Raw genomic sequence first — 17,887 nt, 5'->3', positions numbered from 1 at the left:
AGTGTCTGCTGTTAAATCAGTAAAGGTCACGAATAGTAATTCATTTTTAGTCAACTTTATGGTGACAAAAATTTGGTACAGCTGTGCTGCTGATGTCATTATTTGTTAAGTCCAGTGAAACTGCTTTGTCTACATTACGATTGTAGCTAATTGTACTCTTTCTGTCCTCTAAAGCAGCATGTTTGAGTGACGAGCGAAAGAGGAAGTGGGATCTCTGACGCTCCGCCCCCTCTGCTGGTGGAGCACCTTGTACATCTGACCAGAGACCCCTGTAGCAACTAAAAGAGGTAAGTGAAATGGCAGAAATGGCGCTTCAATGGAGTAAAACAAAAACTCTTTACTTGTTTGCAGTTGTTGTTACATTTCTTCAGATTTTCCATATCATTTTTAATTAAGGGGAAATACAATTTGTTTTTCATCATGGGCTAAATGTGTACCACATTATCTAAGGTCTTTTAATCTTGGAAAGAATTGTAGAATTCATTTGTTCCAGTCTGTTATGTGGTTGTTGTAGTTACAAAACTCTTAACATGTGACAGTGGAAAGTTGTGTAACATTGTGTTCATCATCTGTTATGATTATATTTTTTATCAATAATAATTTATATAGATCAATTGACTTAAAGAACTTCTCTTCTATTATAACATCTAAGATACACAAAAAATGTATCAGTGGGAAAACTGTTAGTGAAGGCTTGTGACTCTGTTGACATAAATAAGTTGTTTGTCTCTTTCTTGGATTCCTTTTGTATTTTCTGTCAAAGCAACACCTCTGTGACAGTGATGTGTAATGATTTTGGCCCAAAAAATACCCAAGTGGTCTGAGATTGAAGTGTTTAATTCCACTTTGTGTCTGTGCCAAGCTTTGCATTGGTAATCAATGTTGGCCTGGTCTTCCATCCTGCCAGGGGCACTTCTCTCTGTTTTACCCTTTTCTCTTGTGCCTTTGATCTCCTGTAACCTGTTTCCTGCAGTCTCACTGTAGCAGAAAATAAAACACCAAACACCTGTATTTCTGCCCATGTGTTGCAGAAAAACAATTGATAATCGAACTAACTTTACAAATGAATCATCAGATTAATTTTGACAGCCATCTTGATGACATTCTTGAGGTGAACTGGGTTAAATATAATTATGTAATTTTGTACAGATTCTGTTAATCGTTCCATGAAATGACTCCCTTTAAAAAAGAAAGTAAAGACTCTAACCATAGTATAGTCATTGTCGTAAAACAGAAAATACACAGATAAAAAATGTAAGCCAGGATATATCTTGAAAAGGTATTCTAAATTATAAGAAATATATTATTGATGATGTCTACCCACTTACAACACAGACCAACTGCCCCACTTAAAGTCCTTTAACAGTTTTTTGGAGGTTTGACTGCCTTCATTTGTGTTCCAAAAATACTTCCACTCAGTTCCACAGGCATGTTTCACCTCATCTTAGAACACTTTAAAGTGTATAATTTTGTATACAGATATTAGCACTCTGCAGCAGTTAATACTGGTTTGAATTACACTCATAAACAATATTTGTCTGTATCTGTTACAAACAGCAGTTTATAGTGAAGTTTAAAGCATTCAAATTGTGTGTAGGAGAAAAGTCAAACAATGGATATATACAGTAGTAATAGATGGAATATATATATATATATATATATATATATTGTTTATTTGCTGTGCTCTTCCGTTCTATTGTTCTTAATCCTATCTTCTTATTCGTCTTTTTATTTGGTGTCATACCACAGCCAGCATTTGACATGATGCGATCACAGCGACTGTTAGGTTTTATATATAAACAAATTAGATCTCATGATATTTCTGTGCTGCACGAAAAAAGAGGTCTGTCTTCTGTGAAGAATGTGGGAGGTAACGCTTAAGCACATCAGTAACATTATGCTATTGAAGAGTAACAACTGTAAAGAAAATGTCACCCACACAAGCAGATTATGCTGCTAAAAATGTTCTTTCTTCTGTTTTTACCATTGAAATTTCTGTTGAACATTACTGAACCATGTCTGTTCATGAAGATCCACTAGAGGGAGAATAGTAGTATTAAAACTAGTGGTGGGATATTATTAAAACCGCTATTTTTGTTTGACACCATGTAGTTAACAAATTATTTGCAATAATAATTATTTTTATAGTCAGAGCTCAAGTGGTGCAGTAGTAGTTTCCTCATCTGCCAACCAGAAGCCTCTAGAAATTCCTGTAGGTTCAAAATGCATCCCTTTATCGCAGATTGGGTTGTGTCAGGAATGGCATCCTGCATGAAAAATCAGTCAAATTTGTATGAAGATTACCACTGTAGCCACCCCTGGAAATACAAATCATCTTCATAATAGTTATGTTTTCATTAAATAGCAATATTCAACGCAATGTGCAATTTTTTTTTTTACATCTGTCTATTACTTTCACAGTGCAATCATGTGGTGTAATTTTAACTATTACATTCAACATTTGAAGACTTGTTTGGCTCTAAGTCCTGTCGTCTGCTCTACTGTGGGCTGTTACTACACTGTTTGCCAGTAGCAGGTCCGTCCTAGCTAAAATTAGCTCTGTTGTCTACTCTCTCAGCAGTGTTTTGCATTGAGGTGACAATGCAGGCTTAAAGTCATATGTTGATAAGAAAACTCATGCATGTAAGCTGTTGTCCCGATCTGCCACCAGGAAATAATAATAAAAAAAAAAGCATTAAAAACTCTTTGTCCAGTAAGCCAAGCCAATATGACAGGAAAACATTTATACTGTCCACATGTGCACCAAAAATGAAAGGTTCTCCATCTTAGCTCACACCAAGCCAACTTTTACTAGGAAAATTAAATTGGAGCAAGACAAACTCACTCCTCATAAATACACTTCACTCACATTCAGTAGTTTTCACTAAGTTTCCACAATACAAAGATGTGAAGAATTGTTTTGTAGTTAAGTGTCTCTGCAGACAGCGATAGAGTCCATCCTGTTCTGTTTCATAAACTTGTCTCATGGTCTGCTTTAGCTAAAGGAAACATTTAACGATTGTTGAGTTTGATGCACTTACATGACCCTGGAGCGCTTCAAACGTTTCACTTTCAGTCATTTTTTACATTGATAGTGTCAGTTCAACCACAACACATATATTACGCCTGTGTATAACGAAACTCAAAGTCTGTTCACGGAGAAATCGAATAAAGTCTCTGACAGATTGTGTGTGGGTAAGGACCCCAGAAAAACCCGGCTCTTTCATTGACAGTCACTCCTCTTTAATTGTATTTTATAGTCATAGACATTAAATACCCAGAAGGGAGGCTCTGTCCTCTTCGTTATAAATTGTGAATCAAAAGATGCTTGGGATTCTCTTGCTCTTGCTTAGTTCTGTGGTTGTGGGGAACACTGGTTGTGCAATCTCTAAAGGGGGATTAAGCCCGTGAAGTCGGAGAAGAGGCGGAGGAGGGGACGGTGAGGGAGAAACGGAAAAGCATGTGAAGAGGGAAATTGTGTTCATGTAAGAAAGTAGTGATGGCAACCGCTTTTAAATGGGGTAGGATGTCACTGAGGAAGGAAAGGAGAGTTGGAGGTGTGGGGTGGCTCAAAGTGAGATGCCCAGGATGGAGATATAAAGAAGGATGGAGGGAACATGATATGTTAATGGGGTGAGTGTGCGTTGATGTAGGGCAGGAGAACCGTGTGTCTGTTTAATGTAAAATAGAGCCAGGCTGTTTAAATGAGACTTCAAAGAGACTATCCATGAACATAAACCAAACTGACACACTTGCAAGACTGAGAGAACCGGTGCCAGGGGCATCTGCAAGCATGGAAGAGACCTGAGGTGTTCTCTGCTATGCCTGATTAGAAATAGTTTTTTTAGTTGTAAAGATACAGCCATTGAAAATTGTCCGTATATTTAGTTAATATACACGAGCATCTTCTCTGCTGCTCCTGCTCGGAGCAATGCTGTCTTTTGTGTTTTCCACAATCAAGTAGGGTTGAGGGCAGAGCAGCTGACATTGCTTTGACAGCACATTGACACGAGTTTGTGAAGAAGTCTATATGTGTCTCTGACTTTGACAGAGTGCCTCTATATCAGTGCCTGTCTTCATCCGAGTGCACTTTACGGGTTTGGCATACGAACTCTGTGCTGTCTTTGCAAAGAGAAAAGTGAAAAGAGAGATAAATCCCAGTGTCTATCAAGTTGTATGATTGTGTAGAGGTCAGCTCAGTCGGAGGAACTCACAGGACAGACACCAGAGAACAAGAGCTGAATATCAAGCTTCCCACTGTTGCTGGAATGTGAAGAATTCTGTGGAAAGTGAAACATAGAGTGAGTGATGAGCGATGTGATGAATTCATTGAGAATTTCCACCAAGTCCTGGTTCATTTTTAAAGGGCAATCTTTGAGGAATGTATCACAGGCTGTGTTCAGACTGCAGGTCATGTTTCTCAATTTACGAGGTTTTTGTTCAGATGTATACTTTTTTTGTGTGATGGTCCACATTATACGTTAAATGCCAAACAATCAAACTGCAGTGTGAAGGGTCTGCGACTGACCTGCATAGGCTGGAGAAGTAAGTATGGATTCTACACATGTAGGCAGGTGTTTACCAATTTGGAAGTTGTTGTGCATCATTGTCAGCCAGTTGGATTGATTGGTCAACCCCTTTATTGCAGGTACCGGGGGTAAAACCTTGGCGGTGGTAGGTTTTCTGTCACCACCTCATGTCCAAAAAGCAAAACTTTGATTATCTTGTTCTCTCCACTGACAAGCTCCATCAACATGTTTTCCATGCTTATTTTTTTTTTTTTTGCTTTATTTACTTTTGAAACTCTCCCTTCTCCAACACAGGATTGTGACATTTGTCCCACTTCAGTGACAAAAAGATAGATATAATTGACCTGATCATTAAGAATGAGGCCTTCAAACAAACACTGGATAGGTATCAAATTTACGACCACATATTAAAGTGACGTGGTACCATTCCTTTCATGAAAAATAGACATACCATGAATCATTCATCCTCTGGATGTATAAAAAAAGAAATTCAGCTACACACAGTTTACGCCTTTTTTTTTTTTTTTAAATCACACTCAGCCATCACCCTTGTCCTTCCTCTACACTTATAGCAGTAAGAGTAACACCTGTGTGTGTGTGTGTGTGTGTGTGTGTGTGTGAACCATACCTACCATGAGTGGTGTGAACATGCTGTGCTGATAACACTCAGGATGATAACACTGCAGAAGCTAAAGGCAGTAATCCTCTTGACACAAGCACACACAAACTATACTATAAGGGCTGGAAGGCAATAGTCCAAAAATATTTTATGATAAGTTGTAATTCAAGGTATCACTTTTGTTATGGGGTTATTTGAATTTTACTGTGATTATTAAACAGAAAAACAGTGTAATTGTAATGGTTTTGATTAAAAACTGTCTACAGTTTGTGCTCCACAAATCTTTTGTATGTCCCTTGCGATAGCACTGCGATACTATAGCAGTTCCAAAGCCATACTCTTTTCTTGAATGCAGCAGCACACACTCAGAGGTCAAGAACTCTGAAGTTAATAAAAGATCTGAACAGTGCTTTCAGACAGCACTGATTCTCACGCAGCCGATTGTTGTACTTTGCATGCAATGAAAATGCAGGTTTGAATTCACATCTAAAAATAAGAAAATAAAAATAAGCCAAGTTGAAGGAAAACCGGAGAAAGGTCAGCGACTTCTTCAGGATGTAAAGTAAAAAGTGAAGGAAGCTTCAGTTCTAACAGAGGAAGGTAAATGATACGATAATAAACTTTGCCACCAATGTACATATTTCTGAAGGCTGTGTGCCAGGTCAATGTTGTTATCGGTTCATCCTGAAGGAGGTGAAGGGGCATTAGCACTTCAGGGCGGCACATGGAACATAAAGGTGGTTGCAGAACAACATCTAAAAGCAGCTAAGTGTCACCAGCAATGATGAATTGAGAATTGAGAAAATAGGAAATATAAGAATTATCAACTTCAAGTTTGGGATTTCACATTGTTTTCATTATAACTGTGACTCACTTGCTGTAAGGCAAGTGAAATAAACCACCTTTCCACCGTGTGCCTGGATTTCCAGAACAGAGATCTTTGACATAAGAGCTTAGGAAACGTAGTTTAATGTTTTTCACGTGACACTGTTACTGCTGTTACAACAGAGGTCTTAGAGTTGTGTTTATGATAAACTGATCATTCTTGTTGTCCCATATCTAGAAATTATGTACATTATCTACTACTGTCATAGTTTAAAATCTGGAATCAGGAACCTATAAACAACTCTAAAAGAAACTATGTAAAATAAATATTCCTTATGATGATACTTTTGTTTCAAAAAAGACTTGATTAGTCAATGTTTAACACAGTTAATGGTTGTAATTTAGCTGATGATTAGTCAGTAATAATCCACTTCTCCCTGCAGCTCTAATTACAACCCTTCCTGGTTTTTTGTCTTTTCTGAGACCGTTTTATTAGAGGATACCCAGATATTAACAGGATCTGAAGCAGCGCAACATTTTTTTTTTACACATTCTATTGTTTGTAAAATAACATTGTTAACATAAAAATATGTAATCTCAGGATGTATGCGTTTGTATTTCTGTCAAATATAAGGACTATCTCTATAGTGTGTACTGTACAGTGTAGTTCACAAAAGACCTACAGTGCACTTCATGGCACATCGCAAAATGGTGCACGTCTGTAAAGTGTATTGCACATGCTCTTGTTTCTTGTTGTGCAAATTTGTGAAATTTGATCATACAGTAAATTTTGTTTCACCACTGCAATAATTATTGGTTGGTTTCTCTGCACCAGTTTCTCTTTGTCAGCCCGAGGGAAAAACCTTGCAAGGTTACAAAACTCATGAAGTGCATGACAAGCATGACAGGAGGTAGAAAAGTCTAGAAGCACGATCAGCATCTGGTTGTCTGCAATAACACTTCACTTGGACTCAATTAGGGCCAGTCGTAGATATATAAGAACATTTGACGAGTCTGTAGTCATCAAAAGTTACACAGTTAATGGGACTTTTTGTTTCGTTATTGTTCAGATCATATGTCTTCCATTTGTTTTACATTGTTCTATCTCTAGGCTCAGGCTGCTCTTCTTAAATGGTAATCATTACAACCTTCCTGAACCAGAGGCACAAACACTTGAGTTTTATGACTGAGAACATTAAATGAGAAGGCAGAGCAGCTTCAGACGTTGGCCAGAAAGCTGTGTCTAAGTGACACGATGTCGCCAATCTCTTTCTTGTTTGCAGGACAGTATTACTGTAATGTTCTGATCTGTATAGTGAGAACCATCACAGTACTGGATATTTTTTAAGCAAACCAGTTTTTTCTATTTTAGTAATGACCTCCTGTCATGCAGTTACATCCAAATGGAATTTATTGAGTAAAAACCTTTTTGACTTTATCTGTCAAAATGAGTTACTATCTTCAGGTGTCATTACCTTGAACACATTGTGATGAACAAATACTTACTGTCACAATAGCTGGAAGATAATTATCTAATTATTTGCTACATACAGCCTTTAAATGCCCCTCCCAAACCAAGGACCTGTACCTTTTAATCTGCCATCCCTGGCATCACCTTAATCAAATAAGTTCAAGTTTCACTGCTTAGGATTTAGCAGTATCTCAGTCATGGTGTTTGCCTTCCTCTGCTGGTTACGTAGATTACTGTTTGGTTATTGTGTGGCTTTCACTGATGCAGTATATCATAATTATGCAGCCTGTTTAGTCCAGAGAAATGACTCACAAAGGGAAGCAGATGTTTTGTGTTTGACCTTCTTGATCTTGTGATTTTAATGGTTATATAAAGACTGCATAATAATCTTGATTTGGACAAAACTCTTTTGCAATGCTGTGACATTGAAACAATTTAACTCTGTAAGCACAAAAGTGTAAAAAAGGACAAACTTTAAGAGACAAACTTTTCCTTTTTTTGCTGTACACAGCCCATAAAACTATCACAACAATATTAGGCAGAAATCTCAGAAATGCTGTTCTGCACTTCTCCATCCTCTGTAGCTGTGAAGACAAGCTTACTAGTGCCAAGCTAACCTACTGTAGCTGTGCACAAACATCTTTTTTCCCTCTCAGGGGCATGAAAGACCTCACCATGGCCAAATTAATTTTCTCCCTTCTGCTGCTGCACCCTCGGGGATCATTGAGGCAAAGATTTAGCTAAAGAGAGGAGAGGTGGTGCTGGAGGTGAGAAGGGGAGCAGAGGAATTTTAATGTGGCTCTGTCTGTTTCTAGCTGCTTGAAAAAAAAAGGCAATTACTATCCCATCTTTCTCTGTCTGTCTCTCTTGCTTTTCTTTATCTAAACACACACACACACACACACACACACACATATATAATATATGTATTTATAAATAAAAAACAGACTAAGCTTTCTGATTAAGTTGTCAGTTTTGAATTCAGAATTATTATTTTTTGTGTAAAGTCTAGTATAAATCCAGTAGCATAGTGTTCAGTTTGAGACTCTGTGTGAGTGTGGAGGTGACCGCTTGGAGAAGTGCTGATAAACAGCTGACAGATAAGAACAGAGAGTCAGACCGACAGGCGAGCAGAAAGACAGATGGAGGTGTTGGGAAGATACTCAGACACTGAGCTCAAATACGGATGGAAGTTAAGGATAGCTGGTGAGAAAGTAAGTGATAGATGAGAAGAAATGGAAAGCTCGTCGGCAGAGCTTTGGAAAAAGCTGCTTTTTCTGTGTGCCTCTCTGAGATCAGCGTCGCACAAAGCCTTATCTCATTGTTTCTTTACATTTCAGGATGCGGAGGTTTGCATACTGTAAGGTGGTTTTAGCCACTTCTCTGGTGTGGGTGATGCTGGACATGTTTATTCTGCTCTACTTCAGCGAGTGCAACAAGTGCGATGACAAAAAGGAGAGAGGGCTACCCGGCAGAGACGGTGAGTGTGTGACAAAGGCAGACACGCATATGTGGTTACAGGGTGGCACTGTTCTCCCTCATCACCCTTCATTAACCCTATATATCTGGGCTGTATGTATTCTTTCAGATGCCCTCACCAGGCCTCGGGACGGACCGGGTGAAGGGGGGAAGCCTGTGGTGATTCCTAAGGAAAATCAGGAAAAGATGAAGGAGATGTTTAAGATCAACCAGTTCAACCTCATGGCTTCAGAGATGATCGCCCTGAATCGCTCACTGCCTGATGTCCGCCTGGAGGGGTAAGCAGCCTCCCCACTGAACTCACTGCAGCTGCACATCTGTCATATCGTCTTAACTGACTCATAAAAGCCTCCTTAAATGAATTTCCGTGCCATTTGTTTTGAGATAGTATTTATATGTAGAAAACAGACACCACTGTCCTCCTCTCTGTGGACAATGCCTTCTGTCTGTCTTTTGCATCACACATTGTGTGCATTATAAGTCCACCGGCCATGTCTTAAGGCTGATCCACCTTCCTGTTTCCACAGGAAATGCATGACATTATGGAAGCAGTGACACAATTTCATGCGATGCTATGAATATCACGTCGACTATGGCTTAAGCTAAGTGCATTGTGCTGGAGCTTGTCACAGCAGCAGACAGATGCAGTCAGACAGCCTGGATTTTATGTCAAGGTTATTTCTAGCAGGTGGAAACTAGCTTAGACCTCCACCTCCTAAGCTTCCTTTTTTTTTCCAACTTTGGTAGCAGAATATTCAGCCATCAGTGAAAAGCTTTTTAGAGAGACTGACATGTAGAAAGACTGACTGACAGACGCACGGCTGACAGACAGGGGCAGATGCACACTAGACAGGCTGGAAAGAAAGAGGACATTGATCCGTGAAATGGGTTTTAGTCTTTGGGCGAGAGTTGATTACTAGGTGTGTTTTCACTCTGCCTGCTTTTCGTCTATCTGCTTTTCCAATTAGGAGATAAGACAGTCAATATCGAGCAATGGAATGTCCCTGTGTGTGTGTGTGTGTGTGTGGGAACATGTGCATGCACATTTATCTGCCAATGTGCGTGTGTATCTGCAGGTGAGGCGAGGTGTAGGGGCGTGGGTCGTAGCTCTGCAGTCTGTCTAATGATGACACTAAACTGTAAAAGGAAAATCACTAATGGTTTAATCATTCATTTCCAGTATTGTCAGCAGTGCAGCACTTGGTGTGAAAAAAAGTGGAACTAAGTTGTCTTGCCGACATTACTGTCAAGCCGGTGCATGTCTGTGTTAATGTGCACGTCAGTGTATTGGGGGGGTTGCTGGGTGGGTCTACAGTATATGAAAACGCTTTTCTTGACCGCACCTTACAGACAGCTAGACATTTTCTACTTTTAAAAATCCTGACTGCAACACTATGAGAACATGAATGTGTGTGTGTATACGTAAGTGTGTGTAATGAGAGTGACGCTGCTTTAATTAGAACCAGTCCACCCTTCCATCATAACTATCCCTGCAATCCAGTGAGTGAACTCACAGTCTGTAGCTCATTACCCATTTGCTGTTGCCAAATGCTGCTCCTCCACCTTGGCTTGATGGAGTGGACTTACAACGAGCTCTACATTTTTTTTTAAAATCTACATCATGTGATACAGTGTGTGGGAGACATGTGTTCTCGTGTGTGTGTCCAGAGGCTGGCTAACTGGAAACACTTGAGGCTTATTTTCCATCAGCTGCCTGGTAAAGATGACTGAAAAGATGTATTTATGTTTGTAATAACACGTTATTTAAAAAAAGAAAAAGTCAGCTTGAGCTACGTCAACTGACTTTATGGAGTGTACGGGCGTGTACAGCGCAACCTGAGGATGTGTGTGTGTGTGTGTGTGTGTGTGTGCGTGCGTGTGTGTGACTGAATATGATTCAGAAGCAGCTGAAGACATTGAGTTTTTATTTGACCTCCACTGCTCTGTGGCCGTCAGACACACAGACAGTGAGCAGTGAGGTTAGAGGAAGAAAAGAGTAATGTTCCCTTCAGCAATTGTCAGAGTGGAGTCTGTCACTGACAGGACATTTCCTGTTGATTTCAGTTTTGTCATCAGAAAAAAACAATGTTTCAGTTGAGTGTTTGTTTAAGGACATGATTGCTTGTGCGTTTCTGAAATCCACATTTCACATGTTTTAACTCCCTAACCTTGACCTTAAGTCAACTTATTATATTTTCTTTTACTCCAGATAATGAATTGATGAATTACTAGTTTGTGAACTTATTAAAAAAAGACTTGGTGTCTTGTGGCTACTTGGTCATTTAGGTCTGAAATTTTCACTTCATTGAAATGTGATCTACTCTCTGCAGAAGCAAAAACAACTATTTTGATACTGAAATACAGTTAAACAACATGCCATGGTATCAGTAAGTCTTCTGAGAACAAACTAATTAAATGATTGTCTGTCCTGAAACTGGTAGCAAGATACAGTTACTGTACAGAGGCAGAGTGAAGTCTTAGGTAACATTTGATGTAGTTATCCGCAAGTATAACATCCAGAATGCTGGGATTCCTGTGGCCCACCTCAACTCAATTATTGCCACCACTGTTTCAGAGTTGAGTTAGATGTACATTAATAGTCTACTTGTTACCAACACCTAAGGTTATTATAGCTCTGAGACAAATATCTTTATAAGTTTAAACATCAGCTTTCCCCCTGTCAGTGTACGGTCTGGGTTTTGCAAACAAATAAACTGAGACTGTTTCAGGTGTTTTTAATGGGATTATGGACAATCATGATGTCACAAGGTGCCATAATGAGCCACAGTGAATCCAAAATAAAACTTGAGTTTTACATTTTTTGGTGAAGGTTGGGACTGAGATGCAAACTTATATATAAAAAAAAGATATATGCAATTGAGGATTGAAAAAGCGTTTACAGAATTTACACAGCACACACACTATTTTGTTGCATACAGAATTTGAATTCACAAAAAAATGTTAAGGTTGTTTTCTCCCCCTCATTTTAACTCTCAGTTCTGTGCTGTCTTTGCTGAATAACAGACCAAGAAACGTGAGGAAGATTTGTGGAGTATCTTTCTGGGTGTCTGGGGGTCCTATAGTCAAGGACTTATAGATTTTCTATGGCATTTTAGTCATGGCTTGATGCTGGACATTTAATGACAATAACCTTCACATTCTGTAGGTGGTTCATTACCAGTTAATAAGTTTCTTGGAGTTGTTGTTAAGCTGGAAGAGAAATGACTACATGGATCCAGTTTTATCCTATTTAATTTTTATTCTACATCAATAATTCTTTATACTATTATTCTGTGCATTAACCGTCCTCACTGCATTATACTTCATCATGTTCCATTGTGAGAACAATGTTCATATGATGACATGCCTTTTTTTTGTCCTTCAAACACAGGCAACGCCCACATGACCACAGACTTCTTCTCTGATGTCATCTGACCAAATTACAGTCTGTGCCATAAATCTCTGAGTTGTTCCTACTTCAGTCTTTTTTTGATATTCCAATATTTAGAATCTGCTGAGTCATTCCTGTGTTGTGGGAATAATTTGATGAAATTATGAGGCATTTCTTACTTGATTTTGACTACTTACTTGAAGACTTTTTTATTTTCTTTGGACATGTTTGATTTTTAAAATGTATATTTCTAAAACTTCCTAATCCAGTTTTTGACCCTAAGAGATTCTTGTGTAGTTCACTGGAGTTCTTTTCGTCAAGCCTAAATTTAAATATTTTTCAAAAGTTTTCAGGGATTAATGTTACGGTGGCATGGTAGAGTGGTCTTAGGTGCTGGATTATGTCTCTTCAGGGGTGTGGCTTGCAGTCCGTTTGACACTCGTGCCAGTCAACTTGTCAGTCATGGACTTACTGACTGCTCCACACTCAGTGAGGCCGGTCGGACACGTCACGCGTCTGAACATAAATTGAAGCCTCCACAAACTCAAGCTGTGTATTGAGATTACCAAAGTGCGTGTGTGAATAAAAACGTGTTTTGACTGTGTATTATAGAAACCATAAATGGATGGTCTGTTGAATTATTGGATATAAACTGCACTTAATTCTGCTGATATGATAAAAAAACATTTAATTATTTTCATTGAGTTTGATGTGTGTGCTTTGTGTTTACACCTTCTAATCAGTGTCAGTGATCCACTGTTGTTGTTCTGACCCAGTGTTTTTGTGGCTGTCGTTCATCCTTCATTCCCAGCTGTCTGTGACCAAAGTCGATTAAAAAAAACCAACTCTTTTCGAGGCCATAAATGATGAAGTAATTAATGCAGTGATTTAAGGACTGACTCGTGTACTTTGCTTGTTATTTGAGTCTCTCTCTCTTTCTCCCTCTCTCGCTCTCTTTCTCTCTCCGTCTATCCCACTCTCTCTCTCTCCCTCCCTCCCTCTCTGTTGTACAGCTCTCTCTTGTGTAGTCACTTCAGCTGCACTGCTGTATGTCTCAGTCTCTTAGAATCAGACAGAGGCTGAATTGTGATGTCTCTACTAGAGTGATTTTTCTTTTCTCTCCCTCTGTCTCACTGGCAGAGTGGGTTTGTCTGAGATGAAATCTTGCAACTTAATGTATCAAACATGTGGTTAAAGTTTATACGTTTTCTTTGTGTTTTCTTCCCCTCTCATTATGTCAAATTTATCAGCGTTAGCTTTTCAGAATATTGAAGATTGTTTTTAAAATTGAGTGTGTTTCTAAATGATATGTATTGTCTTAAGGTGCAAGAACAAGTTGTATCCTGATAATCTCCCACGGACCAGTGTGGTGATTGTATTTCACAATGAGGCGTGGAGCACACTGCTGAGGACCGTTCACTCTGTCATTGACCGTTCCCCACACACACTGTTAGAGGAGATCGTCCTGGTGGATGATGCCAGTGAGAGAGGTATGAACACACATCCCAATGTCTTTGTCTTAGGGTTAGCCATTTTCAACAAGATAACCAATGTTAACATTTCATAAGCCCATATGTGTGTGCACACGTGCATCTGTGCCCGACAGCTAGTCAGTCAATATGTTGTGTGCTGTGGTTGCCAGTCCAGCCTGCAATGCTGTTAATCTCTGTTTGAGAGAGATTAGGTCTTTAATTAGCCAGCTGTGGGGATTACACTCTGTTATAACCAGAACCCTCCCGGCTGCCACCACACAGCACCATTAAGCAAATGGTGGGACCTCTGGTTTTTAATGGTGCAAGTCAGGAGGTGTTTTAGTCAGAATTTATTTTCAGTAAAGAGGACAAAAAAGACGTCAGAATGCCAGCTGAGGCACCTGCGTATAAACTAAAACTCAAGGACACACACTGGCCTTTGATCCTGTCGAGTATGAAATGAATAAGTTGCAGCATTGCCTTGTAATCCAGCCTCTGGAGTGTTTGTTGTTGTCTGTCTTGTCTGTGTGTTAATGTTTGTTTATTAGGGAGTTTTGTCAGCTTTGTTGCTGGGGCTTTACAGGTTGGCTGATTCATTTTTTACACCGTATATTTTTGAATATATTTAAATTCAGAAAAGCCTTTCACAAAATGAACTTGTTTGCTTCTTATATGTATTTATATTATATGTACATAAATATGTATTTGTATATGTGTATTTATGTATATGTTTATGTATGTTTGTATATATTTTCATTTTATACATGTGTATATATATTAATGTATACTTGAAAGCAAATTCTAATAGAATGAGTTAGGTTTGTTACCTATATATACATATATATGAGCAACACATGTAACAGTGGTTCTAGTATCTTTTTTTGTATTCATATTTGTGTTTTCTGTGTTCAGATTTCCTGAAGCGCCCTTTGGAGCAATATGTCAAAAAGCTTGAAATTCCTGTCAGAGTGGTGAGGATGGAGCAAAGGTCTGGACTCATCCGAGCTCGTCTCAAAGGAGCATCACTCTCCACTGGCCAGGTGTGTTTACACACAAACATGTCATTCACTACTCACCAACTTTTTCACAATATGCTGTGTACATTGCTTCCTTTCTTAAACTTTTTAAAAAAAACATTTTGTAGGTGATAACATTTTTGGATGCTCATTGTGAATGCACAACAGGGTGGTTAGAACCTCTGCTCGCTCGCATCAAGCAAGACAAGTAAGAAACGCACACCTACTCACTTACGTTGCCAATGGCTAGCATTAGAAAAATCAATAAACTATTGTTGAGCATGCAGGGGGGCTGTCCCCGTGTTTATTTGATGCTTAATCACTCATTCTCTGTTTACTGCGTTCTACAAGCAGGTAGACAGACAAACACAACACACATAAAGACACACAGAAAACAAAGTTCTGGAAGATTGATGAGTGATAGCCCACGGGGCCATCTGAGGTGCCACTCCCTGCAGATGAGTACTTAGTTGTGATTGATGACCACCTCAAGTGACAGCCCAGATCATAAATTCTTCAGAGTCTTATTTTTGTAGTATATTAAAATACTTGTACCATTGTCTGGTTGAAGTCAACAAGTGACATATTAAGATGAAAAAAATTAAAAAGCTTGGTGATTTAAAAAAAACAACAAAACAGTTAAATATATTTAGGATCATTTGAATACATAACATTATATTAACAATACTGAACAAAACAGTTCATCAAATTCTGGAAGACAGCAAATTGATTACTACTTTAGTAAGAGGGGAGCTATTAAGGAAATACAACAATTGTCTTTTAAAAGATAGAAGATAGTCTTAAAAATGTAAACAATACCAATTTACTAACGATGACCACAGATTAGTGAAGGTTGTGCCTTTATGTTTAATATGTTTTATAGATATTTTTATGATAAATAATTTCTAATACAGAATAGAAGGGAAAAACTTAAACATTGCTGTACATTAAAGGGCAGCTTCCTTGTAGGACTCTGAAATAAATTAAAGGCTAAACACTTAAATGCAGTGTTTTAAAGTGCTTAAACAAGGGAAAACATGGAGGTAGGAATTTCCTGGACTTTTGCCACATTGGCCTGAAAAGCGGCGCCTGTTAAAACACAAATGCTCTACACCTGGGTTTACATGGGAAGACAATTGGGGCTGAATCTGGACCCAGTGCCACCATTTGGTGACTTTGGACTTAGAATACTAGGCTAATGCGATGTATGTGCATACAGTGTGCTCTCTGCTCAGAATATCTTCTGTTTGTGTAGGAGGACGGTGGTGTGCCCCATAATTGATGTGATCAGTGATGACACCTTTGAGTACATGGCAGGATCAGACATGACATACGGAGGATTCAACTGGAAACTCAACTTCCGCTGGTATCCTGTACCACAGAGAGAGATGGACCGCCGCAAAGGAGACCGCACTCTGCCTGTCAGGTTGGTGCAGTTACTTCTAGATACTTTCCACTCTATAGTAGTCAAGTTCCAAGGTAGAACCTGAAGCTAGCTTTTTGATGCCTTTTTAAGGGCAATTGCCGCAGCAGTTAAACTGGTTGTTACAGCATCATCCACCTTGTAATTTGCAGTACTGTGCAACTGACCTCAGAGCATGTCTGAAGACATTTTTAAAGACTCCCTTCACTGTGGCTCCTGGTCAGCAAAACCCCACCAGATATCAAGTATGCAGGTCTGAGACCTGTGGCCTGACTTTCCGTCAGCATGACAGCCCATGTGTCTTCATGTGATGATTTGTGACCAAATCTGACAAAACAAAAACACTACATTATCACTTCAGAGCAAATGCATTGTCATCCAGCTGCCTGTCTTTTTCTTAGTTTGAAGCCATTGTGTTTATTTTTAGTTCTAACAGGAGTTTGTTTGTAATTCAAACTTCATGTCAAACATTCACTGTAAATGAGCAGTCTTTGTTTGCTTTTTAATGTTATTGCTCATATTTTAAAGTACAAATCCAAATAGAGCCTTCAGCTACAGTTTCTCTTAATATTTTGATACTCTATAAAAAAAGTACCCTAAAAGTCTGAACACACCATCACACCACGGTTTGTCAGGAAGTGTTTGCTCTGTGTCATTGTTTGTATGCAAGGTATTGTTTGTTCGTGAGTAAACATTGTTTAATGAAAGCAAATACTGGCAGCAGGGAAAATAAGCCCCACATACAAAGAAAGAAACACGCTCTGTGACACAGAGAGAAAATATGAAGAGCAGCTGCAGGCTGTTCATTGTGACACAGACATCATAACATCACAGAAATGATCACAACATAGAGCAAAATAGCAGAAAATAAGGGGTGAGATCTGCCTAAGTTTGACACAGATCAGATCGGTAGTTGCTGTATGACCTTTAAAAAGCAGGGCTGGGGGGATTTTACTGGCTGTGCCTCAACTCCGTCTTAATTTACTTGTTCTGCTGTTTGCTCTTTTGCAGGACTCCTACCATGGCAGGTGGTCTGTTCTCCATAGACAGGGATTATTTCCAGGAGATCGGCACATATGACGCAGGCATGGACATCTGGGGTGGAGAGAACCTGGAAATCTCTTTCAGAGTGAGTAAACTCACACAGTGGGTCGACGTGACAGTGTTCTTCCATTCACTGGCAGATATTCAGGATTGTCTGCACTGCTTCAAAAACACACACACACACACACACACTTACAAATTACTCTTGAGTGTTGGATCCACTGTCTGCCTGACTCAACTAGCACTTTGTTTGATACCGTCATGACTGGCCAACAGTCGGACTTATTCAGACTGTGACAACAAAGAGAGGGCCAATCTGCGTCATCAATCTCCCAGCAGCACTTGTTGGTCAGTCCCTGTTCATTACTGGCACTCTGGGGAAACTAAAAAACAAACACAATCAGTCACAAGCATCAACCAATGTGTATTTAATGTTAATTTTCAGCCATTCTTAACTGGTCTGATGTGGTGGCCATGTGTCTGGCTGTAGTCATGGGTCAGGCATGTGCTTGAAGCATCATGAAAGGAGAGCCCCACAGTGCTCAAGTTAGAGGACGGAAGGTGTTAGTTTTTTAGTTTTACACACACATATATATATATATATATATATATATATAT

At 39.1% G+C, this 17,887-nt stretch overlaps 1 protein-coding gene across 2 annotated transcripts in view; it reads left to right on the top strand.

The window, feature by feature from the left end:
- LOC103388572 (polypeptide N-acetylgalactosaminyltransferase 1) overlaps window positions 1-17,887 on the top strand; it is a 42,036-nt gene that overhangs the window by 16,465 nt on the left and 7,684 nt on the right. Inside the window, exons 2-9 of one of the 2 annotated variants that reach the window (XM_008323619.3) lie at window positions 178-287; window positions 8,785-8,924; window positions 9,033-9,201; window positions 13,638-13,804; window positions 14,699-14,826; window positions 14,931-15,010; window positions 16,058-16,228; window positions 17,237-17,354. In XM_008323619.3, coding sequence (XP_008321841.1) covers window positions 8,786-8,924; window positions 9,033-9,201; window positions 13,638-13,804; window positions 14,699-14,826; window positions 14,931-15,010; window positions 16,058-16,228; window positions 17,237-17,354 — 972 coding nt within the window. In that variant the 5' untranslated portion in view covers window positions 178-287; window position 8,785. Of the gene's footprint in view, window positions 1-174; window positions 288-8,784; window positions 8,925-9,032; window positions 9,202-13,637; window positions 13,805-14,698; window positions 14,827-14,930; window positions 15,011-16,057; window positions 16,229-17,236; window positions 17,355-17,887 lie in introns of both variants that reach the window. The other variant, XM_008323618.3, reaches the window with a different exon arrangement.

This window comes from Cynoglossus semilaevis, chromosome 13, assembly GCF_000523025.1.
Source record: "Cynoglossus semilaevis isolate Cse_v1.0 chromosome 13, Cse_v1.0, whole genome shotgun sequence".
Classification (NCBI taxonomy): Eukaryota; Metazoa; Chordata; class Actinopteri; order Pleuronectiformes; family Cynoglossidae; genus Cynoglossus; species Cynoglossus semilaevis.
Note: the sequence above shows the minus strand (reverse complement) of the source record. Positions and strands in the feature narration are given on the sequence as shown.